The following is a 22,175-nucleotide window of genomic DNA, read 5'->3' as shown; positions in this document are numbered from 1 at the left end:
TGAAGGACATATTTTATTCCAGCCTTATTTTTCCTCTTTTACTGAAGCATCTATGTATTATGTGGACTTAAAAAGACCTTTAATATGGGCTTTTAAAAGACCTTCAACTCAGCTGAAAGTAATATATTTTGATATATTAAAATAACACTGGGCTTGGACTTCCCTGGCCGTCCAGTGGTTAAGACTCCATGCTCCCACTGCAGGGGGCAGGGGTTTGATCCTTGATAGGGGAACTAAGATCCCGCGTGCCACGCCACGTGGCCAAAATGAACAAACAAACAAACAAAAAAACCACTGGGCTCTTGGAATTGCATTGGAAAAATGTCACATGAATATCTAATTTAGACTAAAGTTAAGAGACACAAGAGGTAGTGAAATTTTTCAAAATTGAAAATAAAAAGGCCACATCTTTATTTTTAGATAGTCTATATTAGGATAGTATGTATTCTCCTACATCCACACTTAATATTTTCTCCAAAAGAAGTTGGTTTTCTAAATCAGCAAAATTTTAAAACTATATTGTCTTCCTTCTTTTGCTCATTGCAAATTAGTAAAAGGTTACTAACTAAAGTGTCTTGGGCGTAGTGTGATTTATTTATCCTTACACAGAAGTTAGGGAAGAATGATCTCTGCATTCCAGAGGCTGACATTTTTAGGAACAAATTGGGCCAGATATTGGCAGCCAACCCATGGATAGCACGACTGAGAAGGCTCTGGAAAATGATGAAAGGAAACAAAGGCCAGAATAGTTCTTGGAGAGAGACTCTATGTTCTTACACAACCAAATCTACAGTTTCCCATCTTCTCAAAGACAAATATAATGGAGCCCAAGAGCAGAAACTTAAAGATGCAGTGAGCCTCCTTCAATATTTCAAGGAAAGAACTCTTTAGCCAGAAACATAATTTTTCAGAACATACATTACTAGGCACAAAGTTTTGCCCAAAGGAATTTTCTGGGCTAATGAAACAAATCAAAATATACATAGAAACTAGCAAGCAAACTTGTAGAGCTCTCCCACACCCCTAAAGACAACAAAAAATAAGCAGGATTGCTTACAGCAGGATGATATGTATGAAATAAAAGTGTTAAAACTCACACGAATACATTTGAATCCAATGTAATAGTTAAGGCTTCACTGCTGGTACTACAGAAACTATCTAGTTGAAGATGTTTCTGAGTTAACTTGAAGAAATTAAGACTTTGCAATATCTGAAGTCACATATTGACTGTAGGAATAGGGCAAATCTCTCTTGCTGAAGTGGGAGCAACTCCAAGTCCAGGCTTGGACCAGGCTGAAAGCAGGGCTGGAGGAGCACTGCAGGCACCAGGCTATGGCCAGAGTCACTGCTAGGAAGAAGAACATGGAGATCAAGGCAAAAAGGCCATGACCAGGTAAAGCTGTAGCTCTGGCAGTAGGTGCTGAGTGGTCGCTGAGGTCTACAACTCTTGCAAAGACTAGCTGCAGCACGACGAATGTCGTCATTGAGCATGGTGACCAGCAAGCCCCAGAGAACAATGTCTCTGTCATCTGCAGTGCCCCAGTGAGCATCTTGTTCTTGTGCATCCTCAGGTTGAAGAGTCAGATTAGGACACCTGAGAGGACAGTCAGGTGTTGTGCCCCAGTCAGCGTCCACCTTGGCGACCAGGTAGTTGAGCTGCAGTGTGTGATGCCCCATTGAAGAGGCATGTGACTTCCAGGTGCAACTCCCAGCATAGCACATCTTCTGTGAGTTTTTGCAGTGGTGGTACACCATTACAGGCAGGCTCAGGCTGACACAGAGCACTGGTCACAGGCTACAGAGTCAGCTCAAAGGTAGGCTGCAGTGAACACCACTGTGCTCTGCACTCACTGACACGTCAGACAACAGCACCCAGGTCACTGGTCAGGAAAAATCGGAGGCACTTAGGGCACCAAGTTTCAGTTGGAAGCACTAAAGTGTGCAATGGAGGCTCTGGGTGAGTGTTCCCAATCTCCGGGACCATACAGTAGACCTGTTGGAAAATTAGAGCATTTTTGTTGATGTGGGTTATATGCAGGCTAATGCTTACACTGGAGGAAAGGGACAGCTTGTCTTTGTTACCTCATGATTCCGAATCTGCTCCCAGTCTATAATCCTTTCTGTCAGTAGCTTACAAAGAATTACAGAGTAATTCTTTGTTGTGAATTGTTTAGCTATGTGTTTATTACTCTCTACAATATCTTTCACTTTTCTCTTCAAGAAATCTCTGAGTCCTGTTGTTTTGATTAGAGCAACCACAGTTCTTATCTCTAATAGGACTAAACACTCAGCTGAAAGTCACCTGCACTGCATCATAGTTCTCAACCTGCATTTCAACCAGGATTGTGAAAAGTGCCCTTAACTGTCTCCAGTCTTCTCTTCTAAGCTGTGATACAACAGTCACTCTTCAAAGTCAAAGATGGTGCTGTAGTTATTGAATATACTGTGTATGCCCTGTGAGACCGTGTAGAACTCTACCTTAAGGGTGTCATCTAGGTCAGTAGGGATCACCTGAAGAATGCAGACAAGGAGGTTCTCTGGCAGGCAGACCCTGCTGTATACTTTGTAGCTCAGTATGGGAGGACTGGCTTTGGCATCCAAGACCTGCATCTTGCCCTGAGCCTCCTCCCCACCACTAAGTGGTGGCAGCTCTGCTACTCTGGTCCAGATTTCTCCAATAAATAACCAGAGCATTTACTGCCCTAGTGTTCTCTTTTACTTTTGGCAGTAAGGGAGATGGTTAACTGAAATTAATTTGATAAACTTGTACAGAATTACTTGCAGCATTCATATCTACTGCAGTTTAGGAGTAAACTTTGCTCCTATTAAGATGTTTTCCAGAATTTTCAAAACAAAATGGCTGTGCTCAAAGCCATATGTTATTTATATCCAGGATAAATACTTTATATAAAAAACATTTATAGGATTTCCAGTGAAGGTTTCAGATTCAAGGGGCCTAGGGACTTCCTTTGGCCTATTGGCTAGATCTATCCTGTCATTTGTTCCTTCCTGCTCTCTTTGCTGGCGGTAAAGAGAGGCTTCTCAGCACTCACCCAATGGTTCTTGTCACCAACATGTAGATCTTTGGCGAGATTCCCCACTTTTAAATCCTTGGCTACCTCTTCCGGAATCTCTCAGCATAACTGCTGTGCAGTTCACTAGGCTGAACAAAGACATCAGAAAAGGAAAGAGCGCTTCCCGCACTCCCGCGTCTTCCCTGTGGGGAGACTTCTCTCTCTTCACGATGCTGCTTCGTAGGACCGAATGCACCTCGCTACAGTTGCTCCTCGGATTACCAAGGTAAGCTGGAAAGAAGAGGCAGCAGCTCTCTCAGACCTTCCTAACCCAGATATTTGGAGCAGATTGCGGGAGAGATGGCGTTAAGAGTCCGCTCCTGGTGTGTTTCTCAAAAGTGTGCATACATCGCTGCGTCAGAACCGCCATTGGGTTCCTTTGTTTCACTCTAAGCCACGGATTGGCCAACAGCGGCACCCAGAGGTCCAGTAGGATAGCTACCACATGTTATTTCTGAAAGTCCTCACAGGAGACTGTATTTGCTTTATTTCCGGGACTTGTTTTTACAATACCAGTTGGTTCAGTATAAAGGCTACAAGTCACTATTTCTTTTTGACAAAATACTAATAAAATGGTCTTTTCACAGAATTTAAATCAAACGTTTTAATTTATTAAAATCCACATCAGCTTAAAATAAAAATTCTTACACAATTTCCCTCTTGACATTTCCTTTTGAAGAACACTTGAAGCTTCTTTTTCTTAAACATTTTTTTACCCAAGAAATTACCCACTGTAAAAAGAATTTTACATTAGAAAAGGAAATTCTCACTGTATACTCTACAATATAAAAGAAACTTGTGGGGCTTCCCTGGTGGCGCAGTGGTTGAGAGTCCGCCTGCCGATGCAGGGGACACGGGTTCGTGCCCCGGTCCGGGAAGATCCCACATGCCATGGAGCGGCTGGGCCAGTGAGCCATGGCCGCTGAGCCTGCGCATCCAGAGCCTGCGCATCCAGAGCCTGTGCTCTGCAATGGGAGAGGCCACAGCAGTGAGAGGCCCACGTACCGCAAAACAAAACAAACAAAAAAAAGAAACTTGCACTATAAAAGGTAGAAAATACTGACAAAAATTTTCAAGTATCAATAATAGCATTACTTAACTACAATTTTACACAAAAATTTACCAACTTAACCATTTTAAGTGTACAGTTCAGTAGTATTAAATACATTCATAATGTCATGCAACCATCACAATCATCCATCTCCAGAACTCTTTTTATCTTATAAAACTGAAACCTATATCCATTAAATGGTAACTCCTCATTCTCCCTTCTCTCCAGCCCCTGGCAAACACCATTCTACTTGCTCTCTCTATGATTTTGACTACTCTAAATACTTCATATAAGTGGAATCATATGCTATTTGTCTTTTGTGTGTGTGTGTGACTGGCTTGTTTTACATAGCATAATATCCTCAAGGTTCATCCATGTTGCAGCATATGTCAGATTTTCCTTCCTTTTTAAAAGAGTATGGAAGTTCCTCAAAAAATTAAAAATAGAACTACCACATGATCCAGCAATTCCACTTCTGGGTATGTTTCTGGAAAAACGAAAACACTAATTCAGAAAGATGTAATCACCCCTATGTTCACTGCAGCACCATTTACAATAGCCAAGATATGGAAGCAACCTAAGTGTCCATCAATAAATGAATGGATAAATAAGATGTGGTACATATACAAAGCCATAAAAAAGAACAAAATCTTGCCATTTGCTACAACATGGATGGACCTAGAGGGTATAACGTTAAGTGAAGTAAATCAAACAGAAAAAGACAAATACCATATGATTTCACTTACATGTGGAATCTGAAAAAGCAAAACAAATAAACATAACAAAACAGAAACAGATTCACAGATACAAAGAACAAACAGGTGGCTGTCAGAAGGGAGAGGGGTGAGGGGATGAGTAAAATAGGTGAGGAATATTAAGAGATACAAACTTCCAGTTACAAAATAAATGAGTCACAGGGATGAAATGTACAGCATGGGGAATACAATATAGTCAATAAAATTGTAGTAACTTTGTATGGTGACAAATGGCAACTAGACTTACAGTGGGGGTGATTATTTTGTAATGTACAGAAATATCGAATGACTGTGCCATGCACCTGGAACTAATATAGTGTTGTAAGTCAATTATACTTCAATTAAAAAAAAGAATTTCCTTCCTTTTCAAAGCTGAATAATATTCCATTGTATGTACACATACCATAGTTTGCTTATGCATTCATTGGTTGATGGACACCTGGGGTGAATCTAACTTTTAGCTATTATGAATAATGCTGGTATGAACAAGGGTGTATAAACTTCTCTTAGAGATCCTGCTTTCAATTCTTTAGGGTATACACAAAGAATTGGAATTGATGGATCATATAGTAATTCAAATTTTAATTTTTTGAGGAACCACTGACTGTTTTCCACAGTGGCTATACCATTTTATATTCCCACCAACAGTGCACAGGATTTCATTATTCCACATCTTTGCCAATATTTATTATTTCCTGTTTTTTTTTGGGGGGGGGTACGCGGGCCTCTCACTGTTGTGGCCTCTCCCGTTGCGGAGCACAGGCTCCAGACGCGCAGGCTCAGTGGCCATAGCTCACGGGCCCATCCACTCCGTGGCACTTGGGATCCTCCCAGACCGGGGCACGAACCTGTGTCCCCTGCATCAGCAGGTGGACTCCCAACCACTGCGCCACCAGGGAAGCCCCTCCTGTTTTTTTAATAGCAGTCATCCTAATGGGCGTGACGTGGTATCTCACTGTTGTTTTTTTTTTGTGATACGCGGGCCTCTCACTGTTGTGGCCTCTCCCGTTGCTGAGCACAGGCTCCATATACGCAGGCTCAACAACGTGGGCCCAGCCAACGCGGGCCCAGCCGCTCCACGGCATGTGGGATCCTCCTGGACCGGGGCACGAACCCGCGTCCCCTGCATCGGCAGGCGGACTCTCAACCACTGCGCCACCAGGGAAGCCCCGCACTGTTGTTTTTATTTGAATTTCCCTAATGATTAGTAATGTTAAGCATCTTCTCATGTGCTTATCAGGCATTTGTATCTTTTTTTGAATTACATATATACTACTATAATCTTCCCAATAATCAGCTCTTTCATAGATACCACTGGTTACCTCTATAGACTGAATATTTGTGTCCCACCCCGCCCCAAATTTCACATGCTGAAACCTAATCAATGTGATGGTATTTAGAGGCAGGGCTTTAAAGAGGTGATTAGGTCATGAGGTTGGAGTGCACATGAATGGCATTAGTGCCCCTGTAAAATAGGCTGCAGAGAACTCCTCCACCCCTTCCACCAAGTGAGGTTACAGCAAAAAAGACTGCCACCTATGAACCAGGAAGCCTGCCCTCACCAGACACCAAAGCTGCCAGTGTTTTTATCTCAGACTTCTCAGCTTTCAGATCTGGGAAATAAATTTCAGGTGCTTATAAGGCACTCAGTTTATGATATTTTGACACAGCAGCCCAAATAAATTATGACAGTTGCCCATGCTCTTTCCTCTTTTCTAACACTTCATTTTTAGTTTAGAGGCCCACCCTCTGTGTACCTAAGGGACAGATGAACCTATTCATAGCTGTAGTAGGTACTGATAGGTCTAAACCAATATTGGTGATCTCATTCCGCTTGCCAGTGTTTAGTTAGAACTGTGGCTTAAAACAATTAATAATTAAAAAATAAGCTTAGGGCAAGGTTTTTCAACCCTGGTACTATTTTGAGTCAGATAACTTTCTTGGAGGGAGATGTTCTGTGCATTATAGGATATTTAGCAGCACCCATGAGAGGCCAGGAGATCCCACAGGTGCAACAATCAAAATGTCTCCAGACATCACCAAATGTCTCCTTCTCTCCACCATTTTGAAAATCACAGGCTTAGGGTATTCCGCTGGTGACTATTACTGAGCCCGGGATAGGTATATAGTCTAAGTTGGTCCAATCAAATTGAAAGACAGATTTTGGTTGGGAAGAGCCACTCTCTGAACTTACCATGGACAAGGAAGGAAGTTCCCCAGTTACTGCTGGCAGGTTTCTTATGACGACAGACTTTGGAAATTTACAAGGAGGTGAGGGTAAAGCTGAAAGAATAATAAAGTATAAATAAATGTTCATTATCCAAAATTAGCAAGAGTTAAACAATTTGTGCCAGACCATAATTCGATCCTGCCTAGAGGCAGCCATACTTCTAGAACTGCACTGTCCGATAGAGTAATCACCTGCCACATGTGGCCACTGGGCACTTGAAATGTGGCTAGTCCAAACTGAGATGTGCTGTAAGTGTAAAATAAACACTTGATTTTGAAGATTCAGTACAAAATGAGAATGTAAAATATTGTTAATATTTTATACTATGATTATATGTTGAGCAATATTTTGGTAATTAGGTTTAATAAAATGTCATTGAAATTAATTTCACGTGTTTCCTTTTGGCATTTTAATGTGGCTACTAGATAATTTAATATACATATGTGACTTTCACCCGTGGCTCACATTATATTTCTATTGGACAGAGCTGCTCTAGACTACCTGGTTTTCGAGATAACACATTTTCTTATTGTCTAAACCACTGTAAATTAGGTTGGTCTTTTTTTCTATCGAAAGCATCCTATTTGATACAAGAGACTGCTACAATTTAGTTAACCTGCTTTTTACTGATTATATACTGCTGGAACAGTATATAAGTGTATTTTGGGGGCTATCTGCTATTTCCTCACTCTTATAATTTTCAATCTCCAAAATATAAACAAGCCTTCTCCCATCACTAACATTTTTTTTAACCTCCACAGTATAAGAAACTTGAAAGTTTATTAAAGGGAAATTTCAATCATACAGCATTAGCCCACTTGTGATACTCCTTTATCATAAGTAGGAAGCCCTTTGAGGCTTATTACCACACTGGGGAATTTATTGCTCCCCCTCAAATCTTTGGTTCACCAGTATCACAGATATTCTATGGAAAAACCACAGGAGTGTAATTCTTTTATCAAGTCAGAGTGTTTCTACATGTCAAGTGGATTTCATTAAAAAAACAACATTTGACAAAATTCAACACACATTTATGATAAAAACCCTCCAGAAAGTGGGTATAGAGGGAACTTACCTCAACATGATAAAGGCCATATATGACAAACCCACAGCCAAAATTATTCCCAATGGTGAAAAACTGAAACAATTTCCACTACGATCAGGAACAAGACAAGGTTGTCCACCCTCACCACTATCATTCAACATAGTTTTGGAAGCTTTAGCCACAGCAATCAGAGAAAAAGAAGAAATAAAAGGAATCCAAATCGGAAAAGAAGAAGTAGAGCTGTCACTGTTTGCAGACTGCATGATACTATGCATAGAGAATCCTAAAGATGCTACTAGAAAACTACTAGAGCTAATCAATGAACTTGGTAAAGTAGCAGGATACAAAATTAATGCACAGAAATCTCTTGCATTCCTATAAACTAGAGATGAAAAATCTGAAAGAGAAATTAAGGAAACACTCCCATTTACCACTGCAACAAAAAGAATAAAATACCTAGGAATAAACCTACCTAAGGAGACAAAAGACCTATATGCAGAAAACTATAAGACACTGATGAAAGAAATTAAAGATGATACAAACAGATGGAGAGAGATACCAGGTTCTTGGATAGGAAGAATCAACATTGTGAAAATGACTATACTACCCAAAGCAATCTACAGATTCAGTGCAATCCCTATCAAGCTACCAATGGTAGATTTCACAGAACTAGAACAAAACATTTCACAATTTGTATGGAAACACAAAAGACCCCGAATAGCCAAAGCAATCTTGAGAAAGAAAAATGGAGCTGGAGGAATCAGGCTCCCAGACTCCAGACTATACTACAAAGCTACAGTTATCAAGACAGTATGGTACTGGCACAAAAACAGAAATATAGATCAATGGAACAGCATAGAAAGCCCAGAGATAAACCCACGCACATATGGTCACCTTATTTTTTATAAAGGAGGCAAGAATATACAATGGAGAAAAGACAGCCTCTTCAATAAGTGGTGCCGGGAAAACTGAACAGCCGCATGTAAAAGAATGAAATTAGAACACTCCCTAACACCATACACAAAAATAAACTCAAAATGGGTTAAAGACCTAAATGTAAGGCCAGACACTATCAAACTCTTAGAGGAAAACATAGGCAGAACACTCTATGACATAAATCACAGCAAGATCCTTTTTGACCCACCTCCTAGAGAAATGGAAATAAAAACAAAAATAAACAAATGGGACCTAATGAAACTTAAAAGCTTTTGCACAACAAAGGAAACCATAAACAAGATGAAAAGACAACCCTCAGAATGGGAGAAAATATTTGCAAATGAAGCAACTGACAAAGGATTAATCTCCAAAATTTACAAGCAGCTCATACAGCTCAATATCAAAAAAACAAACAACCCAATCCAAAAATGGGCAGAAGACCTAAACAGACATTTCTCCAAAGAAGATATACAGATTGCCAACAAACACATGAAAGGATGCTCAACATCACTAATCATTAGAGAAATGCAAATCAAAACTACAATGAGGTGTCACCTCACACCAGTCAGAATGGCCATCATCAAAAAATCTACAAACAATAAATGCTGGAGAGGGTGTGGAGAAAAGGGAACCCTCTTGCACTGCTGGTGGGAATGTAAATTGATACAGCCACTATGGAGAACAGTGTGGAGGTTCCTTAAAAAGGTAAAAATAGAAATACCATACAACCCAGCAATCTCACTACTGGGCATATACCCTGAGAAAACCATAATTCAAAGAGTCATGTACCACAATGTTCATTGCAGCTCTATTCATAATAGCCAGGACATGGAAGCAACCTAAGTGTCCATCGACAGATGAACAGATAAAGAAGATGTGGCACATATATACAATGGAATATTACTCAACCATAAAAAGAAACGAAATTGAGTTATTTGTAGTGAGTTGGATGGACCTAGAGTCTGTCATACAGAGTGAAGTAAGTCAGAAAGAGAAAAATAAACACTGTATGCTAACACATATATATGGAATCTAAAAAAAAAAAAAAAAAAAGAAGGTTCTGAAGAACCTGGGGGCAGGACAGGAATAAAGTAGAGAATGGACTTGAGGACACAGGGAGGGGCAAGGGTAAGCTGGGATGAAGTAAGAGAGTGGCATGGACATATATACACTACCAAATGTAAAACAGATAGCTAGTGGGAAGCAGACGCATAGCACAGGGAGATCAGCTCAGTGTTTTGTGACCACCTAGAGGGGTGGGATAGGGAGTGTGGGAGGGAGAAGCAAGAGGGAGGAGATATGGGGATATATGTATATGTATAGCTGATTCACTTTGTTATAAAGCAGAAACTAACACACCATTGTAAAGTAATTATACTCCAATAAAGGTGTTAAAAAAATTAAACAGAATTAAAAATTCAGTTCCCCGGGACTTGTCTGGCAGTGTAGTGGTTAAGAATCTGCCTGCCAATGCAGGGGACACTGGTTTGAGCCCTGGTCTGGGAAGATCCCTCATGCCGTGACGGATCTAAGCCCGTGAGCCACAACTACTGAGCCTGCGTGCTGCATTTACTGAAGCCCGCGCACCTAGAGCCCGTGCTCTGCAACAAGAGAAGCCACCACAATGAGAAGCCCACGCAATGCAACGAAGAGAAGCCCCTGCTCTCTCCAACTAGAGAAGGCCCGTGCGCAGCAACAGAGATCCAATGCAGCCAAAAATAAATAAATAAATAAAATTCAGTTCCCCAGTCAAAACAACAACAACAACAACAACAACAACTGGATTTATCAATAGACATTAAGGTAATGGTGATGTGGCAGTGCCCTTAGGTTTAAGATCAATGTAACTACCCCTCAAAAAATAGCATTCAGAAAATGTATTAAACTCAAAAACAGAAAATATGTTTCAGGATTGAAGGAGGTAGATACTTTAGGGGAAACTTCAGTTGATCCTTTTAATTATCCCTGACAACCATCCATTTCAAGGTTTAATAACCAAAATACACCATAATTTTGGCAAATCTGAATTGCCTAGAATTTATCTCAAGTTATTTTCTGTGACAAAGATATTTGAGCATCATAAAACTCATAGGAAATTAAAATGCAAAGCAATATTTGGATTATTTTCATGTATAAGCATGGCCTCACAATTTATAGGGTTAAATAAAGCATTATGCAAAGGCTAGCATGCTACACTCATATCTATTAAGTAAGTAAAATCAGGTACAATTAAGGGACAAGCACATTGGAAAAATTTCTTCAAAAAGAGGAAATAGATCATCCTGGAAATTATATATACATCAGCTAACGTTCTTGAACACATTACAGAACAAAGAACTAAAGTACAGTTATGTAGAAGAGCATAATTTTCCTTCAAACTTAACATAAAAAACCAAACGGGTGCCACACCATTTAAGTTCCACTCCATGACACACAGTAGCACAGTCTACGAAATCAAAGAGGTCACATTCACACACTCTATTTGCAAACTTCTGGCCTCATAACAATTGGCACGGTCCGTGACTGGAGAGGAAATGTATATATAAAATGGCTCTATCTCATTTTAAGGCGACATAGAATGTATTTTCTCTGACAAAGCACTATAGGATTTAGATTGTATTTATTTTCTTCCTGGGTGGATCAATTGTTTCATTCAATTAGCAAATATTTTTTATCTCCCACGTTTTGATACTAGGCACTGGGACCGGATGAAAATGATATTAGACTCCTGGTTATCATGGAGCTTCCAATCTTAGGTGAGGGAGACAATAAGTAAATAAAGATATAAAGTGAATTTTTTAAATGTTAATCACATTTTAAGTGAATTCTCTAAAACTTAGATGCAGGTGTTGATATTTTAGAGAATAGAAATTGAAATTTTAATGACCTTGATAGTCTACCAAATTGATCCTGTTAATAAATGGAAATGAATAGGAATAAGTGGGAACTGTTACTCAGTTAGACTGAAGTACTATAAGTACATGTTGAAGAATACTTGACCACCTAAAGAAGAGGCAAGCAGAAAAGTTATCCAAACAGTAGTGGTGGATTTTTTAAAATTCCAAACTAATTTAAAAATTACTGGCAAATGAGTAGAAAGAAGTAATACTTCAATTATATTCTACTTTAATCAGACTACTTGTCTTTCAGCCAACTGTCCTAAATGAACATGGGCCTCCAGAAGAACACTCCCTTCTGTTTACATTTATATCTACGTCAAACACATTAAAAAGAGGAATCACTACTCAGCCATAAAAAGGAACGAAACTGGGTCATCTGTAAGACGTGGATGGATCTAGAGACTCACACAGAATGAAGTCAGAAAGAGTAAAACAAATATCGTACATTAACGCATATATGTGGAACCTAGAAAAATGGTACAGATGAACCCGTTTGCAGGGCAGAAATTGAGACACAGATGCAGAGAACAAACGTATGGACACCAAGGGGGGGAAGGGGCGGGGGGTGGGTGGGCGGGGATGAACTGGGAAATTGGGATTGACATGTATACACTAATATGTATAAAATGGATGACTAATAAGAACCTGCTGTATAAAAAATAAATAAAATTAAATTAAATTTAAAAAGAGGAATCACCCTTGTTTCCTCAGGGGGTCTTCAAAACAGAAACAGACCGAGTCATGGGCCCCCTACGGCCATCTTCATAATCAACAAACACAGACTTAGCATTATAGTGGTCTGCACTTCCTCACTCCACTGATTTGGGTACTTTAAAATCCACGGTAATGGTTACTTATACATTCTTTATCGGCTCCAGATTGAATATAGCCTGTGGAGATGCCGAGATGTTTCCAGAAACAAACACCATTTCCGCACGGACTCCCTATCTCCGGCAATCACCCGGAAGCCTACGAGGTATCCGGCCCCACAGAGATCCGGTAAAAGCCCTGGCTTAGCGGAGGGGGTAGCGGAGGCGCGCGGGAGAATCCATGTCTTTCTTAGAACCGTTTCCTCTAAATACTTTTAAACCAACAGCTCTTTGCGAAACAGTCTTCATCCCTTTAAGGCCAAGTTCTCGCGAGACGACAAGACGCCGGATAGCGTAATCGCACGTTGTGCCTGCGCGCGCTGGGGCAGCTCGCACTTCCGCCCGAGGCGTGTTGTGACTCACAGCAGCTGCCGGTCTCGCGTGGTGACGCAGCTGTTTTTTCTCGGCTAGGTCTGCTGTAACGGACGGAGGCCGCCTGAGCTGCGGAGTTGCAGAATCCGGCGTTCGGAGCTGCGGTTCTTGGCGAGATTTCGCGTTGCCCGTCCTCAGCCGTTTCACCGATAATCAGCGGATCGCTTTGCCAAGTGCCGGGAAGAACAAAGGAATTCGGAAGGAGACTCTCGGCTCCCGGCCGCCTTTCTCTGAGTGGCTTCGTTTCTCGCTCGCGCCTGTCCGGAGAGACTGGACTTATAACCGTCACTGGATTGTAAGTACCCGAGGCGAAGAGAGCTCACTACGCCCCGCTTTTTGCGTATCTTTGTTCCGGGAGAGTTCGTGGATTGGGAGTATCTGCTGAGCCTTACTTCCTGTGCCGAAAATCATTCCGTAGGAGCCGCCATTTGCTTTCCCTGCGTTGTCCTGCAGCGGCAGGACAACCTCTATCTAGAGGTTGGAACTTGGCATTGCAGCTAACAGATTTAAATGGACCTGAGTAAGGCAATGCGTCATTAACGACTGGTATTGTCACAGCATATTTAGAAAGACTTGGGACTTAATTCCGAATAGACGCTTAGTTGCTGTTCTACCTAGAACTCTTTGTAATTAAAGACGTCAATTTATAAGAGTCACAAAGAAATAAAGATGAGTAAGAGCAAAGATGATGCTCCTCACGAACTAGAGAGCCAGTTTATCTTACGCCTACCTCCGGAGTATGCCTCTACTGTGAGGCGGGCGATACAGTCTGGTCATGTCAACCTGAAGGACAGACTGACAATTGAGTTACACCCTGATGGGCGTCATGGAATTGTCAGAGTGGACCAGGTTCCATTGGCGTCAAAATTGGTAGATCTGCCATGTGTTATGGAAAGTTTGAAAACCATTGATAAAAAAACCTTTTACAAGACAGCTGATATCTCTCAGATGCTTGTCTGTACAGCTGATGGTGATCTCTATCCTCCTGTTGAGGAACCAGTTGCCACTGCTGATCCCAAAGCAAGCAAGAAAAAGGATAAGGACAAAGAGAAAAAGTTTATATGGAACCATGGAATTACTCTGCCTCTAAAAAATGTCAGAAAGAGAAGGTTCCGTAAGACAGCAAAGAAGAAATATATTGAGTCTCCAGATGTGGAAAAAGAAGTAAAGCGGTTGCTGAGCACAGATGCTGAAGCTGTCAGTACCCGTTGGGAAATAATTGCTGAAGATGAAACAAAAGAAGCAGAAAGTCAAGGCCTTGATATCTCTTCCCCAGGAATGTCTGGCCACAGGCAGGGCCATGACCCATTAGAACATGATGAGCTTCGGGAGATATTCAATGACCTCAGCAGCAGCAGTGAAGATGAAGATGAGACACAGCATCAAGATGAAGAAGATATAAACATCATTGACACTGAGGAAGATCTGGAAAGGCAGCTACAGCACAAGCTAAATGAGTCAGATGAACACCACCAAGAAAACGAGGAAACTAATCAGCTGGTTATGGGAATTCAGAAACAGATTGATAACATGAAAGGCAAGCTCCAAGAGACCCAGGACAGGGCAAAGCGACAGGAGGATCTCATCATGAAAGTGGAAAACCTGGCTCTCAAGAGCAGATTTCAGGCTGTGCTGGATGAACTGAAACAAAAGGAAGACCGAGAAAAGGAGCAGCTCAGCTCTTTGCAAGAAGAGCTAGAATCACTCCTAGAGAAGTGAGGAGAGTTTTGATACTTAATTTCATTCCTGACAGTGGTCAGCCTTGAAAGAAAAACTTTGTTTTCATCACCTGGACTAGATAGTAAAACTTTGCAGTAGTTCCCAGTTTCCTCCACTGCCTTCTCTTGGATTTGTTTTATAATTGTGAATTTCTGTCTCATTTGTTTTTTGGAACCACTTTGGTGGGTGTTTGTCCTGTAGTAAGTAGGAATGTATAGACAGATAAATGTAGGGAAGTTGTAGGATTAGTGGAGTGAACAGTTGAGTTTGGTAATTAATCACAGCTTCACTGCAGGACTTTGCTGCTGTTTCTCCGTTTACCAGAAGCTGCCATTGCTACTCTGTGATGCCATCTGAGATAAATTAGTAGATTCTAGTTTGGTGGCAGTGAAGTTTGTTTACATATGTTTTCCCATGCTGTAGCTATTTTCCCAGTTATTCAAAGCAGTTTTCCACATTTTGCATTGCAAATCATTTCATAAAGTTGTTTTAGCAATAAATAAAAGCAAGTAATTTTCACCTTATGATGTGTCTTGCTCTTTTAGGGGTAGTGGGTATCAGATCCTCTTCTGAAGTGGTTTCTTTATGGGGTTTAATGACTGACCAATTGGATTCTGCTTTGTAGGAAAAGAAGCAGCTATGTTAGAATTTAAGAAAAAGAGGAACAGCAGAGGCAAAGAAGTGGGGAAATGTCATCTTTGCATTATGTTTCCAATCCACCTGCTCCATTTGGAGGTCAGGAGATACAGAACCTTCCTAAACTATCCTAAATTCTTTTTTTTTCAGCCTGATCTCACCACATTCTCTCACTATTTTTAATCCTGAGCTTATTTACATTTTTTTCAAGGAGTTTAATTACTACTCTTTCTCTATAATAGTCTATTGGGATAAATACTCTTATGCATCTATCATACCAAAGTCTAAGTTACCTGTTGCTCATGTCCCCCCTAAGCTGTAAATTCACTGAGATTAGGTACTTTGCCTTGTTAGTCACTGTAAACGAAGAGTAAAGAGATTAAAATCACAAGGTCAGGAGATGTGGTGCCTGGGTTTGTATCCTAGTTCAGTGACCTAGTTGAGATTGATCTTGGGCAAGTAAATTAATCTGTTGGCTTCAGTTTCCTCATCTCTAAAATGGAGGTGATAATATTACCTACCTCAGGGCCCTTGAGTTGTTGGCTATTGAGTTGATACATATAAAGACTTAGAACAATTCCTAGAATAAAAGCAAACTATTATTGCCTATTTACTAGGGTCTGAACATACAGGGATTAAAAATTTGAATTAAAGACTGATTGAAATGGTAGAAAAGTGTATAAAGAAACAGCTGCTTTAAATGGGGTTGACTGATTTCAAATTAAAGAATCATTCTAAGTTTATAAATTACAGCAGAAACAAAGTTTGCTTCAAATACATCTGCAGCATAAGCAGACTGAGTCAGTTTACTACTGTAGCTTTTTTTGATTCATTCACAGCTTAGTTTTGCATAAATATTAAAATCTTCATAATGAAGAGTAATTATCTGTTATGTAAACTTCAAAAGAGAAAAACTTAAGAAGATTGGGATCCATTTCCCTTCATGTAAATCCAGAGTTACCAAAAAAGACTCACTTTTCTCACAGCTCCCTTGCTTGATGAGTGTGATATATAGTGGGCTACGGTTTTCAATATTTCTGAGTTCATGAATGCAAGTTGAATTTTTTAAATTAGTATTTTAAAATATTATAAGAGGGCTTCCCTGGTGGCGCGGTGGTTGACAGTCCACCTGCCGATGCAGGGGACGCGGGTTCGTGCCCCGGTCTGGGAGGATCCCACATGCCACGGAGCGGCTGGGCCCGTGAGCCATGGCCGCTGAGCCTGCGCGTCCGGAGCCTGTGCTCCGCAATGGGAGAGGCCACAACAGTGAGAGGCCCGCGTACCGCAAAAAAAAAAAAAAAAAAAAAAATTATAAGCAAAAACTCACTGAAAACTTTAAGCAATGCAGAAATTTTACAAGTTCTTAATTTTATTCACTCCCCTATTGCCGGTCACTTAGGTTGTTCCATTTTAAATTTGCTGTTACACAGAATGCTGCAATAAGCATGTCAGTGGGGTCTCTGTTTTGCATTATTTCTATAGATTAGGTAAATGGGATCTTTATGTTCACATCTAAATGTCATAAAGCCTGACATTTTGAATTTGTAGATCAAATGTTTGAGACAAAAAATTTGGACAAATTGTGACCAATCATGTCTCTGAAGGACTGTCTTGAACCTCTGCTTAAACTTTTATTACCTGGTAAGAATTGTGTGAAAACACAGACTAGGAAGACTGCTCACCACACAGCAGGTATATTGGCCGCCTTTCTGTATTTCAAATGCCCAGCTCTTTCACACTACAGAGCTTTACTTACATTACACTTACATTTCCCTTTTCCTGGAACAGTCTCCAGATATTCTCATGGCTAGCTTTTTGTTACTCAGCCCTCAGCTCAAACCTTACTTTCTCTGGTAATCCTATCTGGCTACTCAATCTGAGTGCTAGGGAACATGTGATGTGGGTGTGCATCTTGCTAAGGGTGGTGGTCTTCACTGAAAATTTGGAAGTTCCTTTGCCATTATTTTTCATGTATGCGTGGGAGTACATGTGCTCCAAGTCCAGCTGTTTAAATATATTTCATGGAACTTGAGATCTGTGTATTATTGCACAACTATGTCTGATAATTCAATGAAATGACAGACCATTTCCCTATTAATGCCCTCATGATCCCTGGCACTGATTACTAACTTGGTTTCTCCAAAACATACACATATATGAATTTAATGCAAAAGCAGTTGATGATTTATTGTAGTATCCTGCATCTCTTGTGTTTGTAAAAACTCGGTATGTGCTTTTAAAAAATAAACAATGAACCATAGGTAATTAATTGACAGTTTTAAAAAACCAAAACATTTTTTAAAAACCCTCAAATGTGAGGGACTTCCCTGGTGGTGCAGTGGTTAATGCACTTGCCAGTGCAGGGGACACAGGTTTGAGCCCTGGTCCGGGAAGATCCCACATGCTGTGGAGCAACTAAGCCCATGTGCCACAACTACTGAGCCTGTTCTCTAGAGCCTGTGAGCCACAACTACTGAGCCTGCGTGCCACAACTACTGAAGCCCGTGCATCTAGAGCCCATGCTCTGCAACAACAGAAGCCAGCGCAATGAGAAGCCCGTGCACTGCAACGAAGAGTAGCCCCCGCTTGCCGCAACTAGAGAAAGCCCGAGCGCAGCAACAAAGACCCCATGCAGCCAAAAATAAATATATAAATAAAATTTATTTTGAAAAAACATCAAATGTGATACGAAATTTTAAAATTTTAAATTAAAAAAAATTTTTTTTCTAGTTTAAAATGGCACATTGTTCTCATGAATCTTCTCTGTCAAATAGCCTGCTAATATAACATAGTAATCCCCAAGGACAAGGAAAATAGGAGATGAGATAACAGTGGGTGAGAGATGTCAGTGTTTTCAGAAGGCCAAAGCAGATGAAGAAACGATAAATTAATTCAGAGATCACAGAAAGTTACATGCTAAATGTCTGCAAGGAGGTATACCAAGGAGAAACACACACACTTGAAGTAGACACTGAGGCTCAGTTTTTGCAGGCAGTTTCCAAGGAAGAGGGAAGGTGTGAGGCTAGAAACAGGATTCGTTAATGTCTGTGTTCAGGGACTTCCCTGGCAGTCCAGTGGTTAGGACTCTGGGCTTCCACTGCAGGGGGCACAGATTCCACCCCTGGTCTGGGCACTAAGATCCTGCATGCCATGTGGCACAGACAAAAAAAAAAAAAAGATAAAATCTGTGCTCAGAGCTGTTGGATGTCCAGGAGCCCTATCTCACTCAAGCCAGATGACTTTTCCTTACCCATCCCACAGACAGAAAGTTTATTTTCTGGGTAAATTGAACCAAAGAAGGCACAGATGGAGGCTGGGGGTCCATAGCATTGAACAAGGGAATTGTGTGAAAGTCTGTTTTCTGACTGCAGGCTGTCAACCCTCTTCCCCCACTTGGTGTCATTAAATCAGTACCCAAGGTAAACACCACCCGCGGCCCCCCTCCCCCGCAAACACACACAGACACACACACACTCAAGACTGGAAGATTATTCTCTGAAGAAACCATACGGTACCAGAGAAAGGAAATCCAGATACATTTGGGCACTCTCCAAAGAAAAGGCCAAGTCACTGTTTACTACAATGAAGTCTACCCGTTGACAAACAGTATCCATGCACAATCTGCTTTTAGGTGCCTCACTTTTAAATATTAACTGATATCCAAAGAATCAGACAAGGAAAGCTTTCTAAATCAAAGAATCATTTTAGCATACTTTCTGCCCCCTCCACCATTTTGTTTTTACCCCCAAAGTAAAATACCGCCTAGGGCTTAAAATGTAAACTTTAAGAGAATTCGTTCCAACGCTGGGATTATAAACATATGGGAGGATAAGTGTGTCCTGACAGCGGTACCCTCACTGATGCCTCAAACTGCATCTTGCCTACTAGGCCTGTAGTCAGTTATATCCAGAACTTCTGCTGCATAAAGCTGCATGGCTCCTCAGCAAGAACCCCGAGGCTTAGCACGCACAGAGCGCTGGAACCACACAGGTCTTTTATGTCAAGTTTTTTAGCTGTATATAAATGTTCTCCAATGCGATTGTACAAGGCCTTGACTTACCTCTAGAAATAACGAGGGCCCTGCGTCCCACCAGCTCGCAGGGCTTCAGGCCAGGATCCTCGGCGATGTTACCACGAAATAGGGGATGTGCCCGCCTCAGGCCTCCCCTGGCGAGCAAAGAGCTACACCTGGAGAGGCGCGGCGGCCGGCACCTTTGTGGAGCCGCCATTCTTCTCCGGAGACGATTAAGGGTTTTCTGATCCGAAGGAGCCACCGATTGTCAGGTAAACCCCCCAAAGTGTTTGTTCGTTTTCCCTATTTTAAACCTTGGTCTCTGTAGATTGTCCCTTTGACCCTTTGACCCCAGGCGCGATCAAGCACCTCCCATTTTGTTTTGCCGGGAGGTGGGGGTCTCTGGCCGAACAGGAAGGCAGGTCTGACTCCGCCGCAGCAGCGCCTAGAGTTTCTGGCCGTAATCGCAGGAATTTATCGGACAGCTTTCTACTGCTGTATTGAGATTCATTAGAAGTGTTTCTCTAGTCTGCCCCGGGGCCCGCGGGCGCTGGGACTGCCGGGCGGCGCGGATCGAGCGGGCGGGCGGCTGGCGGGTTTAGGGCCCAGACGCGGCGGCCGCAGGGCGCCAGGAGAGGCGCGCGCGGGCCCGCGGGCCGGGGGTTATTTCAGTCCGTGGGGAGGGCGGCCCGCGGCCTAGTCTGGCGTTAAGCGGCTTCTCCCGCCCCGGAGAGAGCGCCAAGAGCAGGCGGCTGGACACGGGACCCCCTCCTAAGCTCCAGAGAGTTCCCTTCCTCGGAGACCTGCAGAAGAGTGGGCGAACATGAAATCCAGTCCTGCCATCCAAGCAGCCATCGACCTCACCGCGGGGGCCCTTGGGGGCACAGCATGCGTCCTGACCGGGCAGCCCTTCGACACAATGAAAGTGAAGATGCAGACGTTCCCTGGCCTGTACAAGGGCCTCGCCGACTGTGGCCTGAAGACGTACTCCCAGGTGGGCTTGCGGGGCTTCTACAAAGGGACCGGCCCCGCGCTGATGGCCTACGTCGCCGAGAACTCAGTCCTCTTCATGTGCTACGGCTTCTGCCAACAGTTCGTGAGGAAAGTGGTTGGATTGGACAAGCAGGCGAAGCTGAATGATCTGCAGACTGCGGCCGCTGGTTCCGCCGCCTCTGCGTTTGCCGCGCTGGCCCTGTGCCCCACTGAGCTCGTGAAGTGCCGGCTGCAGACCATGCACGAACTGGAGATGTCAGGGAGGATAGCAAAAAGCCAAAATACAGTTTGGTCCGTCGTGAAGAGTATCCTTAGAAAGGATGGCCCCTTGGGCTTCTACCACGGACTCACGAGCACTCTATTTCAAGTAGTACCAGGCTATTTCTTCTTCTTCGGTGGCTATGAACTGAGCCGATCGTTTTTTGCCTCGGATGGATCAAAAGATGAACTAGGCCCTGTCCCCTTGATGTTAAGCGGTGGCATTTCTGGAATTTGCCTTTGGCTTGTCATATACCCAGTGGATTGTATCAAATCCAGAATTCAGGTTCTTTCCATGTCTGGAAAACAGGCAGGATTTATCAGAACTCTTTTAAGTGTTGTGAAAAACGAAGGAGCAGCGGCTTTATATTCTGGTCTGCAAGCTACTTTGATTCGAGCGTTCCCTGCCAATGCAGCACTATTTTTGACTTATGAATACAGCAGGAAGATGATGATGAGCCAGTTTGAAGCATGCTGAAGTGTCTTGGTGAATCTGGATCCAAGTACATGCCTTTGAGGACTATAATTTAACTCAGAGTTTCATGGAGCACTGGACCAGTGTGGTATTATCTTTGACTTCATGGGAACTTTGCTTTTGTCTTCCCTGCTTATATGCTAAATCTTAAGCTTTATGGAAGAACCTCTATTTTACATCATATAATTTCTGCCCATACTTGTATTGAAATGGAAAAGTTGCTGCTCTTGTGTTTGGTGAGATAATACAGGGCGAGTGGGTGGCCATATACGTACCTAATCTGAAAAGCTAAATATAGTTGTATCAGCGGGCTTTTGCATAAATCTACCCATGTACATGCAGTTTGTTTGCTTATATGTTGTGAGTGAAACACAGTTTGGTTTCCATGTTTAACCTCATGTCACCAGAGAAACAGAGTTAAACATGTTTCAAGATGGTTATAAATGATTACTTAACCCACTCAAGATGTAAGGTCTCCTTAAAAGTCTGCTTAACATGTGCACTATATTAGCCAATTAAAGTTTTTTAAAAGTTCTTGGTGCTTGAAAACGAAAATATCCATCTACATTTTTTTCATCTACAATGATTTATTTTATTTTTTATTGAGGTAATCTTGATTTATGGCATTATATTTCTATGTCTGTATACCCTACAATGTGCTCACCACCAAAAATTTATTTTTCATCTGTCACCATACAGTTGATCCCCTTTATCCACTTTGTCTCCCTCCTTTACCTACCCCCTCTGATAACCACTACTCTGTTCTCTGTAATGACATGTTTGTTTTATTTGGTTTTGGTTTGTTCATTTATTAGGGGTTTTGTTTGTTTATTATAGTTTTTCATATTCC

The 22,175-nt window shown here is 41.9% G+C and overlaps 1 protein-coding gene and 1 pseudogene across 1 annotated transcript; both read left to right on the top strand.

Annotated features, from left to right (window-relative positions):
- Positions 1-13,201: 13,201 nt before the first annotated feature.
- LOC132486399 (transcription initiation factor TFIID subunit 7-like) lies at positions 13,202-15,468 on the top strand. Its single transcript, XM_060093492.1, has one exon. The coding sequence runs from the start codon at positions 13,902-13,904 to the stop codon at positions 14,949-14,951; it is 1,050 nt and encodes a 349-aa protein (XP_059949475.1). The 5' UTR covers positions 13,202-13,901; the 3' UTR covers positions 14,952-15,468.
- Positions 15,469-20,422: 4,954 nt separating this feature from the next.
- Positions 20,423-21,285, top strand: LOC132485488 (mitochondrial ornithine transporter 2-like; annotated as a pseudogene).
- Positions 21,286-22,175: the final 890 nt, after the last annotated feature.

This window comes from Mesoplodon densirostris, chromosome 3 (assembly GCF_025265405.1).
Source record: "Mesoplodon densirostris isolate mMesDen1 chromosome 3, mMesDen1 primary haplotype, whole genome shotgun sequence".
Lineage (NCBI taxonomy): Eukaryota > Metazoa > Chordata > Mammalia > Artiodactyla > Ziphiidae > Mesoplodon > Mesoplodon densirostris.
Note: the sequence above shows the minus strand (reverse complement) of the source record. Positions and strands in the feature narration are given on the sequence as shown.

Bases quoted from the DNA above. Each gene is read 5' to 3' on its own strand.
- LOC132486399 (XM_060093492.1), top strand. From the start codon at position 13,902: ATGAGTAAGAGCAAAGATGATGCTCCTCACGAACTAGAGAGCCAGTTT.